Source organism: Ammodytes marinus (assembly GCF_949987685.1).
Source record: "Ammodytes marinus genome assembly, chromosome: 22".
NCBI lineage: Eukaryota > Metazoa > Chordata > Actinopteri > Uranoscopiformes > Ammodytidae > Ammodytes > Ammodytes marinus.
Window position 1 is genome coordinate 20,607,698 of NC_137226.1, and position 16,810 is coordinate 20,624,507.

Sequence of the window (16,810 nt, forward strand, 5' to 3'; positions counted from 1 at the left end):
TCAGTTGTCACACCAAGCAAAGATGAGATGCATATCCGCCATTATAAATTTATTGAGACATTAGCGTCTTTCAATGTACAGTACATATGCGTTCAATCAGCTGACATATATACAGAAATATTAACCATACGCTATTAAAAAAAAATGGGACATTCCTGCTCTTCTCAAAGTCTATTGTATGTTCATCAGGAAGTTCAGTACGCTTAACTAAAATGTGCAGCACAAACACATTTGCTTGGGGGGGAGGGCAGTTTTTTATCAAAACGAAAGTCCTACATCCTGTAACCCTGAGGTTTGCTATCACATTAGTCAGACAAGACATTAGTCAGTTGGCAGGTTTACTGGTAGTACGGCCGGTAGCGACTCTGATCTGGGTGGTGTGGTCCAGGCATCTGGCCTTGCGGGGGAGGACCCTGCATTCGTTGAGGTGGGGGCCCTCTCGGAGCGGGCCACATCCCGGGACTGAGCCCTCCTGGCTGGCTGAACGGGGGACTGAGTGTGCCCTGGTCCTCTCCGGGGAACTGCTGCATGGAGTTGGGGTTGTAATGGTGCGGTGGTGGGGCGTTGACGGGGGGCCCGCTGAGTTGAGGTGGAGGCCCTGGGGGTGGGTGGCCCATATAGGGGGGCATCTGGCCCATAATGTGCCCTGGAGGTGGAGTTATTGGTGGGGGAGCTGTGGACATAGAGGGCGGAGGGGCCTGGTTGTACACCATGTGTGGGGTCCCGGAGGCCTGGGGAGCATGCTGCATGGGGTGGTTGATAGGAGGAGGTGGTGGAGGCGGAGGTCCAAAGTGCTGCTGCGGTGGCACCATCATGTGGTGAGAGTGGGACACTACGGGTGGCTGACCAGGGTAGTCCCCATGGTGGTGTGGGGGTTGAGCAGGGCCTGGCCCACTGGGATGGGGCTCCCTAGAAGAGGAGTCGTCTTGAATGGGGACAGTTATGAGATTGCTGTGCTTCCTTGTCGTTACAGTGGCGATGCGGAATGTCTCGGGGCCTAGAGCGGAGGTAGGGGGCGGGGCTTCGTGTGCAGAGGAAAGCGGTGGTTGGCTGTAGGGGTCGTGCCCACCGTGCTGCAGCGGGTTGGGGAGGTGGACGTGGGTCTTGGGTAAGTGAGGAGGGGGTACCCGGAAGCGTTCGGGGACTTCAGACGCAGGGGGCATGTGCACAGGCTCCTGGCGGCCGGCCAAGGCCTTGGCGGCCCTCATGTGGCGGTGGTTGACGTGGGCCTGCAGGTCGCGTTGGGACAGGTAGGTGCGCTTACATCCTGGTACGATGCTGCACATGTAGAGGGAGCCGCGCAGGCACTGCTCGATGCGCTGCACCGGGTCTGTGCAGCTGAACATGGTGAGGCTGAACAAAGAGACCAAAGGTTCAGTGATGACAAACAAACAGTATGAAGAATAGTCAAAAGAAAGAATATGCATTTTTGACGCACAGCAGATCTGTAGTGCAACATTTAAAAAAAAAATCCTACACATCACTTTAAAAAAGGTGCACTGTACAGTTTCAGGGGATTTGTTTACATTTGCAGTTTATTTACAAAAGATATTTACTTCACAAGTCATTCATAGTATTGAATTATTATATCATCATAGATAAGAACTAGGGCTGCAACTAACGATTATTTTAATAATCGATTAATCGGTCGATAATTTTTTCGATTAACCCTTAGGGCCCGTTATAATATTAGGCACACTCGTACCGCTAAGGTCCGTAAAATGGACATTTCATTGAGGTAGCTATAAAAAATATTATACATTATTTTTTTTCTACTTTTTTTTTGCCAATTCTTTTCCCCCACATCTGCCCTAACTATTAATATAAAATATTCATGAATTTTAAAAGATGTTAACCCTTTTTAAAAGAAAAGAGTTTTTTCTGATAAACAAGAAAAACCTGGATGACATTATACAACACCTGAACTCCTCCTCCTGTTGCCTTGACATTCTGCCCACAGGCTTCTTTAAAACTGTTTTTAGCTGTATGGCCTCAGATGTCCTAGAAATTGTCAATATGTCCCTTCGCACTGGTGTATTCCCACAGGCCCTGAAAACAGCTGTCATCAAGCCACTCCTAAAAAAGAAAAATCTAGATACATCACTCATGAACAATTATAGGCCGATATCCAACCTACCATTTTTAAGCAAGATCATTGAAAAAGCTGTTCATCATCAGCTAAATAACTACTTAGCAATGAATAACTGCTTTGATGTCTTTCAGTCAGGTTTTCGACAACACCACAGCACTGAGACTGCTCTGGTTAAGGTCCTCAATGACATCCACTTAAACACAGACAGTGGCAAAAGCTCTGTATTAGTTTTATTGGATCTCAGTGCTGCGTTCGACACAGTTGACCACAGCATATTGCTAGATCGACTTGCAAACTGGGTTGGACTTTCTGGAACTGTGCTAAACTGGTTTGAATCATACTTAAAGGAAAGAGACTACTATGTGTCAATAGGCAATTTCACATCCGAGCGAACAAATATTACATGCGGGGTCCCCCAAGGTTCCATTCTTGGGCCTCTTCTGTTTAACATATACATGCTACCGCTAGCTCAGATTATGAACAAAAACAAATTATGCTACCATAATTATGCAGACGACACACAAATTTACATAACCATATCACCAGGAGACTATGGTCCGATTCAAGCACTAAGTAAATGCATTGAACAAATCAATGACTGGATGTGCCAAAACTTTCTTCAATTAAACAGCGACAAAACTGAAGTAATTGTCTTTGGTGCCAGGGATGAACAATCAAAAGTCAGCGCACAGCTTAAATCTGTTATGTTAGAAAGCACACACCAAGCTAGAAATCTTGGAGTAGTGATAGATTCCGACTTGAATTTCAAAAAACACATTAAATCAATTACTAAGTCAGCCTACTACCACCTTAAAAATATATCGAGAATTAAAGGGCTAATATCTCAGCAGGACTTAGAAAAACTTGTCCATGCATTTATTTTTAGTAGACTTGACTACTGTAATAGTGTCTTTGCAGGCCTTCCTAAAAAATCAATCAGACAGCTTCAGCTAATTCAGAACGCTGCTGCTCGAGTCCTCACTAGGACCAAAAAAGTAGATCACATTACCCCAGTTCTTAGGTCTTTACACTGGCTTCCTGTCACTCAAAGAATTGATTTTAAAATATCGATGATGGTCTACAAAGCCTTAAATGGTTTAGGGCCAAAATACATTACTGATCTGCTGATACGTTATGAGCCGCCCAGAGCCCTTAGGTCGTCTGGGACAGGTCTTTTAAAAGTCCCCAGAGCTAGGACTAAACAGGGAGAGGCGGCATTCAGCGTTTATGCGCCCAATGTCTGGAACGGACTGCCAGAGAGTCTGAGGTCCGCTGAGACTCTCAGCTCTTTTAAATCGGGTCTCAAAACGTTCTTGTTTCCCTTTTAACCTGTAATTTTTTTTTTTTTTTTTTTTTTTGGTAAAATGTTTTAATTCTTTTATTTAAATGTTGTATTTTTATCCATGTTTTAAATTTGTTCATTTTTTTTTTTTTTTTTTTTTTTTTTTTTTTTTTTTGTATTTGTATTCTTTATTTGATTTTAACCCTGTGAAGCACCTTGAGTGGCCCTGTGCCTGAAATGTGCTCTATAAATAAAATTGCCTTGCCTTGCCTTTAAATGCCAGGTTTTGGTCATGATGCCATCGTATTTTAGATGAAAAAAACTGAAAAACTGAAATATTTTCAATATACTACATGCAAACTAATTTTTTTTGTGTTGAATTATTAGGCCTGTGATGTGTCAATGATGAGCAGCAAAACTGATTTTCAGGCATTATTATTTTTTGTGCAGTGTCAAATACTCACACTCGTACCGCTAAGGTCCGTAAAATGGACATTTCCTTGAGGTAGCTATAAAAAATATTATACATTAATTTTTTTCTACTTTTTTTTTGCCAATTCTTTTCCCCTACATCTGCCCTAACTATTAATATAAAATATTCATGAATTTTAAAAGATGTTAACCCTTTAAATGCCAGGTTTTGGTCATGATGCCATCGTATTTTAGATGAAAAAAACTGAAAAACTGAAATATTTTCAATATACCACATGCAAACTAATTTTTTTTGTGTTGAATTATTAGGCCTGTGATGTGTCAATGATGAGCAGCAAAACTGATTTTCAGGCATTATTATTTTTTGTGCAGTGTCAAATACTCACACTCGTACCGCTAAGGTCCGTAAAATGGACATTTCATTGAGGTAGCTATAAAAAATATTATACATTATTTTTTTTCTACTTTTTTTTTGCCAATTCTTTTCCCCCACATCTGCCCTAACTATTAATATAAAATATTCATGAATTTTAAAAGATGTTAACCCTTTAAATGCCAGGTTTTGGTCATGATGCCATCGTATTTTAGATGAAAAAAACTGAAAAACTGAAATATTTTCAATATACTACATGCAAACTAATTTTTTTTGTGTTGAATTATTAGGCCTGTGATGTGTCAATGATGAGCAGCAAAACTGATTTTCAGGCATTATTATTTTTTGTGCAGTGTCAAATACTCACACTCGTACCGCTAAGGTCCGTAAAATGGACATTTCATTGAGGTAGCTATAAAAAATATTATACATTAATTTTTTTCTACTTTTTTTTTGCCAATTATTTTCCCCCACATCTGCCCTAACTATTAATATAAAATAGTCATGAATTTTAAAAGATGTTAACCCTTTAAATGCCAGGTTTTGGTCATGATGCCATCGTATTTTAGATGAAAAAAACTGAAAAACTGAAATATTTTCAATATACTACATGCAAACTAATTTTTTTTGTGTTGAATTATTAGGCCTGTGATGTGTCAATGATGAGCAGCAAAACTGATTTTCAGGCATTATTATTTTTTGTGCAGTGTCAAATACTCACACTCGTACCGCTAAGGTCCGTAAAATGGACATTTCATTGAGGTAGCTATAAAAAATGTTATACAATCTTTTTTTTTTTACTTTTTTTTGCCAATTATTTTCCCCTACATCTGCCCTAACTATTAATATAAAATAGTAATGAATTTTAAAAGATGTTAACCCTTTAATTGCCAGGTTTTGGTCATGATGACATCGTATTTTGGAGGAAAAAACTGAAAATGTTTATTATTTTCAATATACTACATGCAAACTAATTTTTTTTGTATTGAATTATTAGGCCTGGGATATGTCAATGCTGAGCAGCAACACAGATATTTAGGCATTATTATTTTTTGTACAGTGTAATAAACTGACAATCATACCGCTAAGGTACGTAAAATGGACTTTTGAAAAAGGTAGCTATAAAAAATATTATACATCGATATTTTTCCAACTTTTTTAGGCTTGAATTTTAAACCAACATCAGTACTAATCATAAATTGAATTTTTGTGTTAGGAAAAGAACCTCACCTGCAGTCCATGCACATTTTCCACTCTTTTTGTTATTATCCAGAAGTGAACAGTGAACGGGCCAAGAACAGTGTAACAGGGACATCATTGGCTAAATAAAGTTGTGTGTATGAGAGAGACTGTGTGTGTGTGTGTGTGTGTGTGTGTGTGTGTGTGTGTGTGTGTGTGTGTGTGTGTGTGTGTGTGTGTGTGTGTGTATCCCCATGACCTAGACATTATGAGCAAAAGGCTAGTGGTTTTCAAGTGGCACTGTTTTCATTCACTCTGTTCCATGTGTAGTTTTTCATGCAGAGGTTCAAAATCCCTCTAAAGATGACTTTGTATAAATGCACAGCACACACACCTACCTGAGGTCCATACACACAAGCATGTGCAGTGCACTGCTTCAAATAAGTGAAAACATGGGCCATCTTCAATCACATCAAAGGTGCAGCCGTCAGAGACACATAACAAGTCGTTGAGCTGTTTACACAGCTGCCATTGAAACCAGAGTTTATACAAAGCAAACTGTGGAACTAGTTATTTCTTACCTGGCAATATGGAGGGAGCCTTTACACAAGAAGTACATAAAGCTTTGGAAACAGTGATGGAGTCTGATTCTGATAGCGAGTAATAGGAATCTGACACAGACAATGGTTGCGTTCCGAATCGCATACTTTCTACTATATAGTATGTAGAAAAAAGATTTAGGATGTCCCGATTCTTATGGCCAGATTTAGGATGGTTAGAAGTACCCGGATGTCCTACTTCATGCGGCCAAGATTGTTAGTGTTGAAAAGTGCATCCTATTTGGGCGATTCTGACCCACAATCCAGTGCGCACGTGAAGTGACGTAACATCGACGAAGCCTCCATATGAAAACAAACGGGGATGCGATGGATATAAAAGCAAGAGGCAAGATCAAGGCGCAATGTTATGATGAAATAAGAGAGTAAAGTATGTCCCAATAGTATGCCTACTGCATCCTAACTAGATTCTTTTTATCGTCGGATGTAGTAGAATAGAAAAAAGAAAGAGTATGAGATTCGGAACGCAACCACTGTGTCTGAAACCTCCATTAACGCGTAACAGGTGGGTCCCTGTACCATTCCAGTGGCTGCAGGAGTATATCTCTGTGTATGGGTGTTGGTGGGGCCAACTGAATTCTCCACTACTGAAAGTCAGAGGAAACATCCCAGCTCTGGAGGAGGATTCAGAGTAAATGAAAACAGTGCCACTTGAAAACCACTAGCCTTTTGCTCATAATGTCATAGGTCATGGATACACACACACACACACACACACACACACACACACACACACACACACACACACACACACACACACACACACACACACACACACACATACACACGTGCACACACACCCACATACACACACACACACACACACACACACTCCTCAGGGTTAAAGCTAAAGGGAGAGGAAGGGGGGATTGTGACAGTGCTATCTAGTGGAAATAGCCTGTTTTTTCTCCATATGCCAAATATGGTCATAATGACGTAACATGGTGGAGAGTAGTAAAAATGATCAATTCCAAGGTAGAAGCCCAGATTGACACCCAGATATAAAAAAATGCATCAATTATGCTTTAATGGCAGTGTGTTGAAAAAATGGTGTTTGAATGGGTGTTAATGGACGTTTTATGGACCTTAGCAGTCTGAATGTAACTCTTGTTTGTATACAGTGTATTTTAGCCTTACTGTAGGAGCTGAGCTGGCAATAACATTATCATATAAAAATACACTTCCTTACCAGTTTTCATGCCATATGCATGAACACAGCCAAAATTATCCAAAAAAAGAAAAATGAAATGTCCGTAAAATGGACCAACGGGCCCTAAGGGTTAATCGGATAAAAAAAAATTGTAATTGCCGCACCTTTATTCAAAAACTGAACATTACTTCAAATTCACAGTGCAGACTGAAGTGTCAAAAACCAGGTTATTGCTCCAACGTCCCGCAACTATTAAAAGTAATATTAAATGATAAAATAAAAATAAACTTAACTGGGATAACACAAAAAAGAAAACATAGGCTACAATGTATGATAATACATTTATACAGTATATAAGGGATGTCCATGGTAAACCAGTCAACCGATTAGATTTTTAACCGGTAAATAGTAACGGTTAAAAAAATTAAATCATCTTAATTTCTATCAGATGACAGGAGATCGTTCATTTTTATTGATACCATTTTCGAGTCTCCTTAACGATCCAAGTCTTTATTGATTTCACTATTGATACTTTTCTATTATTTTGTTGAAACAGAACTTGTATTATTGTTTTAATTGCTGATATGATTGTAGCTCAAGATTGGACATTAAACAGGTCATAATTCCATCTTTACTATCTATTGTATATTGCTGGGAAAAAATCTCAAATTTCTTTTTTTTGTGTTGCATTGGAACACATCACTCATTACTGAGCCGGCCTGAACACATCACATTTGACATGTTTGCTACTTTTTTTAAGCTAACTATCTCTACATCCTTCCGATTTTAACATGGATTTAAAAACTGGATTACTATTTTTAACTGACGGGACTTTCTACACCGTTCAGTTGTGTGATTACTGCCGCTGCTTTGAATGACTGTTGATGCGCCGATGCCAACTCTCCGAGCCCGTCTGCACATGGTCTGCAGCAGCAGCAGCAGCTGACAGAGTTTTTTTGGACTAGACGGATACTGAGTTGAAGGAGACAGCAAAGGTACAACACTTTTATATAGGCCTACAGTCCAGTGTTAGATATGACCAAAATACAAGCTGTGGCCGCTCACACTATAGCTTTCCAGCACCGCTTTCACGTGCGGAAGGCTCACTGTGGGCGTGCATGAACCTGTCGGCGGCTGGATGTAAACAGTACCGCGCCTACAAGTGACTTATTAATCGCGCGACTCAACGAATCGATGACCAAATTCGTTGCCAACGCTTTTAGTAATCGATTTTATCGATTTGTTGTTGCAGCCCTAATAAGAACCCAATTTTTTCGAGGCACCTGGAACCAAACTGTGGGCCCTGCTGCTCTAAACAACAACAGGGCAAACAGTAACTTTTCAGGTAGTTTTCTAACTTCAAACAGTGTTTCAGGGATCCAATTTTCCTGAGTGAAGTTTGTTTATTTATTATTATTTAGAATACCTAAGAAAAGTTTTACTTCTACATGGTGCACCCTTTAAGCAAATGCTGCTACATTAGGTTAAAAGACCCGATGAGTTGCAATAGCCACCACAGCACAACAAAGAGACCACAACAGATTCAAATTGTCTTCGGCAATGCTCACCCAGGACACATCTTGTCTCCTTTCTTCTCATGAAGCAAAGCACACTCGTAGCAGAACACATGTTTGCAGGGGATCTGAGGGGTGACAGGACAAGAGTTACATATGACAATCCATGTGTCTGCAGAAAAAATGGCAACTCAATGAAATACTTACCATCCGTCCATATAGCCTGATGGGAAGACCACATTGATCACAAAAGTGAATTGGTACGTCATCTTTTTCTCCAATCAAATGTAACTGTTGACAGAAATACCAAATCACAGGTAAGTACCATTAAACAACACTAAAATACAAGCACAGAAAATGTGTTTCATTGGTTGTTTGCCCATTCTATTAAAGTGAATCTGAGAATTTTTGGCATAAAGGTGAAGATAAGTTTTTATGGCTAAAATCCGGTACTGTGAACCAGACCTTAGTGAACAAGTGTTTGGCAGTTATCACAATCAGGTTTACAGCCACATACGTTTTCAAATATAAGGAATTTGGCTAGGAACACTGTGGCCAACAATAAACAGAGAAGATAAGAAGTAAAATGCTCCTACTGCAAAGTCAAGAATACAAGTATAAAAAATAAACAACAGGTGATGTACCTTATAGTCCCAAAACAGCGGCTGGGCGAATCTCCTCTGAGTGGGGAACACATCACCAGCTTTACCTCCACAGTCAAACCTGTCCTCTTGCTTGAAGTGGAAGTGATCTGTATCACAGAATACATTTGTTTTAATGATGCAATGCATAACAAAAAAATATAGAGTCTGAGACTGCACATAACCCCAGATAATTGGAGATGTAGCCATCTAATTCAATTGTCTGAAAAGATGGTAGGGCTAAGCTTAAATATTTTTCTATTTCTCTCTGAGATCAGATCTGAAATCAATATTTTGACATGATTAACTTAAGAATGTTTAAGGAAAACAATGGTATGACCTCAAGTTAGTAACAACCTATTGTGAAGGAAGTTCTGTTAAGGTTGGAGGTCAACTCAGGTGGAAGAATATTTCAGGAGACTTGGATGAATTATGAAGCAATATCTATTACAGACTTGGCCAAGGAGAACCGGACTGCAACTCTCGTGACTTACACTTCAATTCTGACAAACTCATGCTTAGAGCTGTGTTTTAACCTCGCGCTATCTCTACCACCTCCCCGGCTCGGGCACCAAGCGTACCAATGTTTTGGTTCAGAGCTGAACACAGTGAACCATAACATTCTGGAGTAGAAGGAGATGAGACTTTATCTATACAACTGACCTAAGTGTCTATCTATTAATCTTTCCCATTAATATTACAACTAAAGACCCAAAATTCCCTCACACCTATGTCTTATAGGCCTTTCACACCAAAATGAACCAAGAGTCAGTTCCAGGCTGGTGTTGGGGTCAGTTCAAAACTGGTTACAGCCTTATCCCAGTTATGAACCGGTTGGTTTCACATCGACCGGAGACAGCCATGGAGCCAGCAAGAGAGCAACGTCATGACGTCACTGTAAACGTGTGTGTACGTCACCCGACGCCGCTGCTCTTGTGGCTAACGCTAAAGCTACCGCTAGCTTTAAGCACAACAACAGCGGCGAATACGTCTTATTTTTACACTTGTTGGCTCTCGCTTTGCTTTCTTAAGCAAACAGGACCCATACAGCGTATTCTCGCCGGTCAATTTGATCGCTACGTTCGGTAATTATGTTATGTTTACGTCTCATAGTAGCGGTGTTTTTAAATATGGCGGGCATGAGGTTTGAGTTGCTCTGGTTGGTCAGGATAATCCCTCCCCCAACCGTTCGCGCAAGCAGTTCTTATCAAACCCTGCTCAATCCTGGGGTATGAGTTCCCCCGGTTTTTACGGCCCGGAGCAGGCTCTCTGGCGGTGTGAAACCAAAACACTGGCTCTAACTCCGAACAAGCCCAGAACTAGCTCCGATTTTGCGGCGGTGTGAAAGGCCTATTATTGTTCAGGTACTACTTCAACACCGTTTGTTTTTACTGCACTTCATATGACAACTGAAGAGTGTAGTGCAGTCTTATGATCGATAATGGTCAAAATTGGCACTCTCTGGTGGTGCAAAAGTAAACAGCATGATGTCGCCACAGTTTAAAATGCTTAAATATCAGTTGACTTACTATTTATATTTTGTATAACAAAATAAAAGAATATGCCAGTCCTTGTCTTTAGCAGTTAAAGAAACGGACAACTAAGTAGTACATCAGACACAAAGCATTCGAGGGTTATGTTTTAGGCATCATGAAGACATACCAGTAACACCACCTTAGTTTCTGCCTCAGATATAACTAGGATTAATCAATTCCTCTGACAATAACAACATAAACCAAACATTAAGAGCTTCAAAGAACCAGTCTTCAATACTTTATTGATAGTGCAGAGAGAGAGAGAGAGATTGAATGGGGCAGAGCGGGGCATGACATGCAGAGAACGGCCCGGGTCAGAATCGAACCCGGGTCAGCTGAGAAGCGGACTGAGCCTCATTGCGGGGAGGGGGGGGGGTGCTCTAACTACTACACCATGACAGCCCCAAAAGAGCCATTTCTGTTCTTTTGTGATCCTTCAAAATGTAAGCAGAACCCAAAACCAAACAAAACAAAAAATGTATATTCATAAATGTGTCCCACGGAGGAAATTTGAGCTAATGTGCTTAAGATGCGGTGTTGAGAAGCTTGTGGCGCAGATTGTGCCTACCGTCTTCTCCTGGCTCACTTTTAATAACGGGCCTGCTGCTGGGTCTCTGGGCGCGGGGCGGAGGTTTGCTCCTCAGCGGCTGCTTGGATATGAGTTTGATGGGGATTCGTCTGCGAACATCTGGGCCACCCAAAATCCCAGAGCCGTCGCTTCCTTGAAGATCATTGTCTGTTGGTGAGAAAGGTAGTACATTAAAACTAACAAGTGCTTTCCAGCAGGGTGCAATGATGCAGTTGAGTCAGGAATCGTAATACGTTTCCAGTGAATGACCCGCGAAAGAAATACAACAACACCGACTTTAAACGACATGCCAACTTGACAACCTATGAACAAATCATTCTGTAAGAACCTTCAGCATAGTGCTATGGATGATTATCAAACGTTTAGTTGATGTAAATGCTTTAAAGTTGCGATTTTTGGTTGAGTGTATTGAAAAAATATAAATAATGTTGAAATAATGTCCGATATAGGTGAAATATACAGATGCAAACAGACAGGGATAATCCAAACACCTAAAAGTGTATTTTGGACCATGTATTCATACTGGTGTGAAAGGAGACATGTCATGGAAGTGACATAGACAAAAATCGAAAAATTGACCAGTCCTTGAAAGAAAATGAAATATTATAATAATATAAGTCAGGATGTGAAACTATACTGTGACAGGGCGTGACAGTGGCCTCTATATCCACGGGGCTCACATCTACATATCAACAAACCATTATTGCGCCTGGACTGTTACTGAGGGGACATATATATGAGAAAATCATCTGCCAAAGCCCCCACGATTTGGTTAGAACAACAACGATAGACGTGTTTACAAAAAAGTTTATTTATAAAAAGTATCGTTATGTCCTGTAACCAGCTAGATCAATATTCATGGATCAAAAATCATCCAATACATGAACATAGCGCTCTGGCTTTGGGACTAGAATCTGAAAGGAAGGGATTTCAGCACAAATTCCAGAGAACTTCCATTAGTTGTATGTCAGCTCGTACATATTAGCTACCTAAGTTAGCATTATGCTAAGCTTGGTCAGGTAGCATTCGCGCCCCAACTCTAATACAGCGCTTATTTCTACTAACACGTGGGGAAGACCACGTTTGCCATTTGATATAGTGACAGTGTAAACTCGAATTCAATCCCGCACGTGTAGTTATATAATAATGTGGTAATTAAACGTTAACTTTAGACGAGCACAAGTGTTGCAGCCAGCGCAACTAGCCTGTATTTAGCTAACGTTAGCCTGGACCGTGCTAGCTTTCAAAGCTGCTCGGGAACATACACAGGTGCCATAGCAAACGCGTGTACTAAGAGGGGTTTGTATCGTTATTCGAGGAGCTGGTAGACACAACACCTATGACTGCGCACTGGAAAATATGTCACATTATAGAAGTTTGCTTCTGTCGGCCCCACTGAGCTTTTTGCTTACCGCTTTGGTCCATGATCCAGCGAGTGAACGCAATGCATTGTGGGGGTGGAGCGGACGAAGAGGCGAGGTAAAGGAAGAGGAGAGAAGACGAGGGAAGGGACATCTCATCTGCCTCTTCTATTGGGTTTAACAGCATCTCGCATCCTTGTAGTTGAATACTGCCATATTAAACAGCTAGTTATCTCCCACAGTGTCCTGCCTGTGAGTTTTTCCCCCAATCAATCTTAAGAAAGCTGAGCAGAGACCTCTGTCTTTACTTTCACCATGCTACAGTCTTTCTTTTAACCCTGCCCCCTGATTTCTCCTGATATTTCCATCCCTTCCATCATGTCGTTTCTCTCTCTCTCAGGTACGTTACCTGTAGTTAACAAGTGCATTCATTAAAGCCATTATTTATTTATTTACAACCTATTTCATGTGCATTGATTATAATTTAGCTGTTGGCATATAATTTAATATGATACTAACTATTGTAGTATCACATTGATGTTAGAGATTATTGCTGTTTTACATGTTGAGGCAAATATTTATATAATCTAATGACTCTATTTCCAGTGCTTACTGTGTGTACATATTGTAGAATTTCTTCCGACTGCACCTTGGCTAAGATGATGATGATGGAAGATGATGGTTATACAAACACAAAACAATTGCACCTATACATTTAGAACCTGTATGTGGCACTCTGCTGTTGGATCTTTTGACCAGTCCAGAAAAACCTGAACATACTCTTTCATTTAAACGTTACAACTCCTTTACTTACATCTAGGGCTGCAACTAACGATTATTTTGATAATCGAATAATCTGTCGATTATTTTCTCGATTAATCGATTATTAATCGATTAGTGTTTTGGTCCGTAAAATGTCAGAAAATGGTGAAAAATGTCGATCAATTTTCCAAAGCCCATGTTGACTTTCTCAAATGTATTTTTATGTCCAAAACACAAAGATATTTCAGTTTACTGTCATAATAAGCATTTACATAAAACATATATATAAAATATTCACATTTGAGAAGCTGAAATCAGAAAATTTGGAAATGTTTTATTAAATAATGACTCGAAACGATTAATCGATTATCGAAATAGTTGGCGATTATTTTAATAATCGATTATTTGATTAATCGTTGCAGCTCTACTTACATCGGCACTTTTCTTTCTTGTCTTTACTTGAAGCAACTCCATATCTACCTCCAGTGGTTGTTGAAAAACAGCCACGTCACTATTGGTCAGAACCTCCTCTCCATACACGCCCATGCAGATCTCCTGCTGCTGCCTCTCCTGTCCAGCCAAAACTTGATTGTCTCTGTGCCCTCTCGGATTCTCTCCAGTATCTGACTCTCTGAGCTGATTCCTGCGTAAACACAGCGGCATTCCTCCTGCCCCGACTTGTAGGCCACATGCAGGTGCTGTTGTTGCTGCTCCTATATGCACAGTGTGGGAGCCTGGATCACATCCAAGCATAGTTGTAGTTGATGCTGATCCATATTCTACACTTCCAGTATATCCAGCCTTGATCAAACTAGCTCATATACAGTATACATATACTGTACATACACACACATTGACACAGAGATGATCTCTTACTGTCTCAAATTCAAACCTATCACTATACGAGATGATGCCCTGCTGCATTGACACATTTTTAGAAACTTTCAGACTTAACCTCAGCTGCTGCATGTTTCACTATTACTTTAAAAGGTCACCAATCTGGTATTCTATGCCCATGTACTATCATATAAACTGATTCTGACAAAAAGTCTTATGGATTGGAATCCACCTTTAAGTCTGTCCTGTTTCTTTCTCTTAAACCTGCAGTGTGTAGAATTTTGTGATTTTTTTCATAGCAGACTTGGAAGAAAATAATTATAATATCCATAAGTACGTTTAATTTAGTGCATAATAGCTTATTTGTTTTATAATTATTATTTTTTCCCTTAGAAAGGGTCTCTTTTATCTCTGTATTTCTCCATACTATGGATCATGGCATGGGCGCCACCATTCTGGACACATAAAGGCCATCTGGAAATATTCCTAAAATATTCCTGCAGAATTGTTGTGTTTGCCAGTTTCACAGCTGCCTCTGCTTCCCACTTCCGGTCGATCTTCACAGCCAATCCCCTCTTCTTAGACCTTGGGGTCACCTGACTCTGTAGTATTATTCTGGCCCACCCCATAAGCCTTTCCAGCCCTTTCAGGATCACTCTAGCTCCTGGTACTCAATTTGTTTAAGACTGTTAAATCATCCATGAAAGCACGGATTGGTGGTTTGGCGAATTCCGGATCTGGCCTCTGCACCATTTTACTAGCATTTTCATAACCAGTGAAAACAGGATCCAAGGAATGATGCAGCTTGTAATGATTTCCACCTCCGTTCTGTGCCTTCCTTATGTCGTTGGCCCTGCCTGTGGTCTCAACCTGAAGTCGTTGTAGTAATCCAGGGCGAGATCCTTTACTTAGGCTGGAACGAGGTGCCTCTCCATGTCTCAAGGACCAACTTATGGGGCATTGAGCCTTTCTGGCCAGGTCTAACCACAGCCACCTTAAAGGTCACATATTATGCTAAATGCACTTTTTAAATGTGTTCTAACATATCCATGGGTCCACAGTGTGCCTAGAGACTGCCAAAATATTTTTAAAAATAACACTCTCCTTTTCTCACAATCCCCCTTTCTGAAACCACCACCCCTCCCCCACCCAATATACTCCAGTCAGAATTTTCCCCTTTTCTGACCTCACAAACTGGAAAGCCAGAAGCTTCCACTGTGCAGCCCACACCCCTATTTCTTATTGGTCCACAGCCCTGACAGACAGAGGGCGAGGCGTATCTGGCTTCGCTTCCGGACAGGGGGCGGGGGCAGCGCAAAGATTGTATATTTACGAGGGGAGCTACAGCTCTTTTTAAAAAATAGGCCATTGTGAGATTAGCTGAACTTCAGCATAGTACAATAAATTATCTGAAAGTTTTTTTCAGCAAACAATTAAAGAAAAACGTATTAGTGACCACTAAGACCATATAATTTGGTGTATAATAGAACCGAAAAGTGTATAATATGGGAGCTTTAAGCCTTCTTTTCCAATAAACTTCTAAAAGCTGCCATTGTTTTCCTTGCCTTCTCTGACCACACATACAGTATGCTCTATAGCAGGGTTGTCCAAACTACGGCCCGCGGCCGATTTTAAAAGTATAATGTAATGTACTTTAATTTTCTTTTTTTAAGTTAACCCACTAATGCAGGGTTGTCAAAACTGATTGATTGGCCCGCGGCACATTTTAAAAATATAATGTAATATGGCCATTTTAATTTTTAAATAATTTAAATGCATTCATTATATTACAGAGAAATATGTCCCATAAAGAAATATGAGCACCAAGCCCATCCCAAAGGACCCTGCATAATATTTTATTTTAAATTAATATTATTAGGAAAATCCATGTCCTTCTTCAATAGCTTCTAATTCATCTGACACAATGTCTCCAAATAATTTTTTCATACAAAATTCTTCAGATTAAGCCTCTTAATTTTCCTCTTAAAGTGCACCAGATTCATGCATTTCACTTTAAAAAGTTTAAAAAAAAATCTCCCGGGGGGGGGGGGGGGGGGGGGGGGGCATACCTCCGCTGTTGTCCAGCTCAGTGCAGGGTTAAGAGCCTCATCCTGGGCATAGTCTGGGGGTGGTCTTTCCTCTTCCCTTGCTTTCTTATGCTGTTTCCCCAAGGCTTTACATTTGTTACCTTATGCTTTGGATCTTGGTTGCCCCTTGGTTCAAGTGGAGAGAGTTTGTTAGCTCCTCTTGGAGGCTCTGCAGGGTAAATTCCATACTGAACACTCATCATATTCTCCTCTTGAAATGTTAATTGTACTTCACTGATTCCACCGAATAGTTTATCTATCTGAGGTGGTTGGAATATCTCTCTCCCAGCATAATGTTTCAATGAATGAAAAAAAAAAAGTTAAGTAATTTTTTAATTAAAAAGTAAAGTAAAATGCTT

At 40.3% G+C, this 16,810-nt stretch overlaps 1 protein-coding gene across 3 annotated transcripts; it reads right to left on the bottom strand.

Moving 5' to 3' along the window:
* Positions 1 to 36: 36 nt before the first annotated feature.
* Positions 37 to 12,834, bottom strand: cbll1 (Cbl proto-oncogene-like 1, E3 ubiquitin protein ligase). 3 transcript variants are annotated; one of them, XM_080050771.1, is made up of 6 exons: positions 12,817 to 12,834; positions 11,402 to 11,551; positions 9,284 to 9,390; positions 8,847 to 8,930; positions 8,694 to 8,767; positions 37 to 1,353 (listed from the first exon to the last, which is right to left on the bottom strand). In XM_080050771.1, the coding sequence occupies exons 1-6, from the start codon at positions 12,827 to 12,829 to the stop codon at positions 339 to 341; spliced, it is 1,443 nt and encodes a 480-aa protein (XP_079906897.1). In that variant the 5' UTR covers positions 12,830 to 12,834; the 3' UTR covers positions 37 to 338. The 3 variants fall into 3 exon arrangements, with proteins under 3 accessions (XP_079906897.1, XP_079906896.1, XP_079906898.1); XM_080050770.1 differs by having other exon boundaries at positions 11,384 to 11,551; XM_080050772.1 differs by lacking the exons at positions 8,694 to 8,767; positions 8,847 to 8,930; positions 9,284 to 9,390; positions 11,402 to 11,551; positions 12,817 to 12,834 and adding an exon at positions 1,921 to 2,746.
* Between the last annotated feature and the right edge of the window lie 3,976 nt (positions 12,835 to 16,810).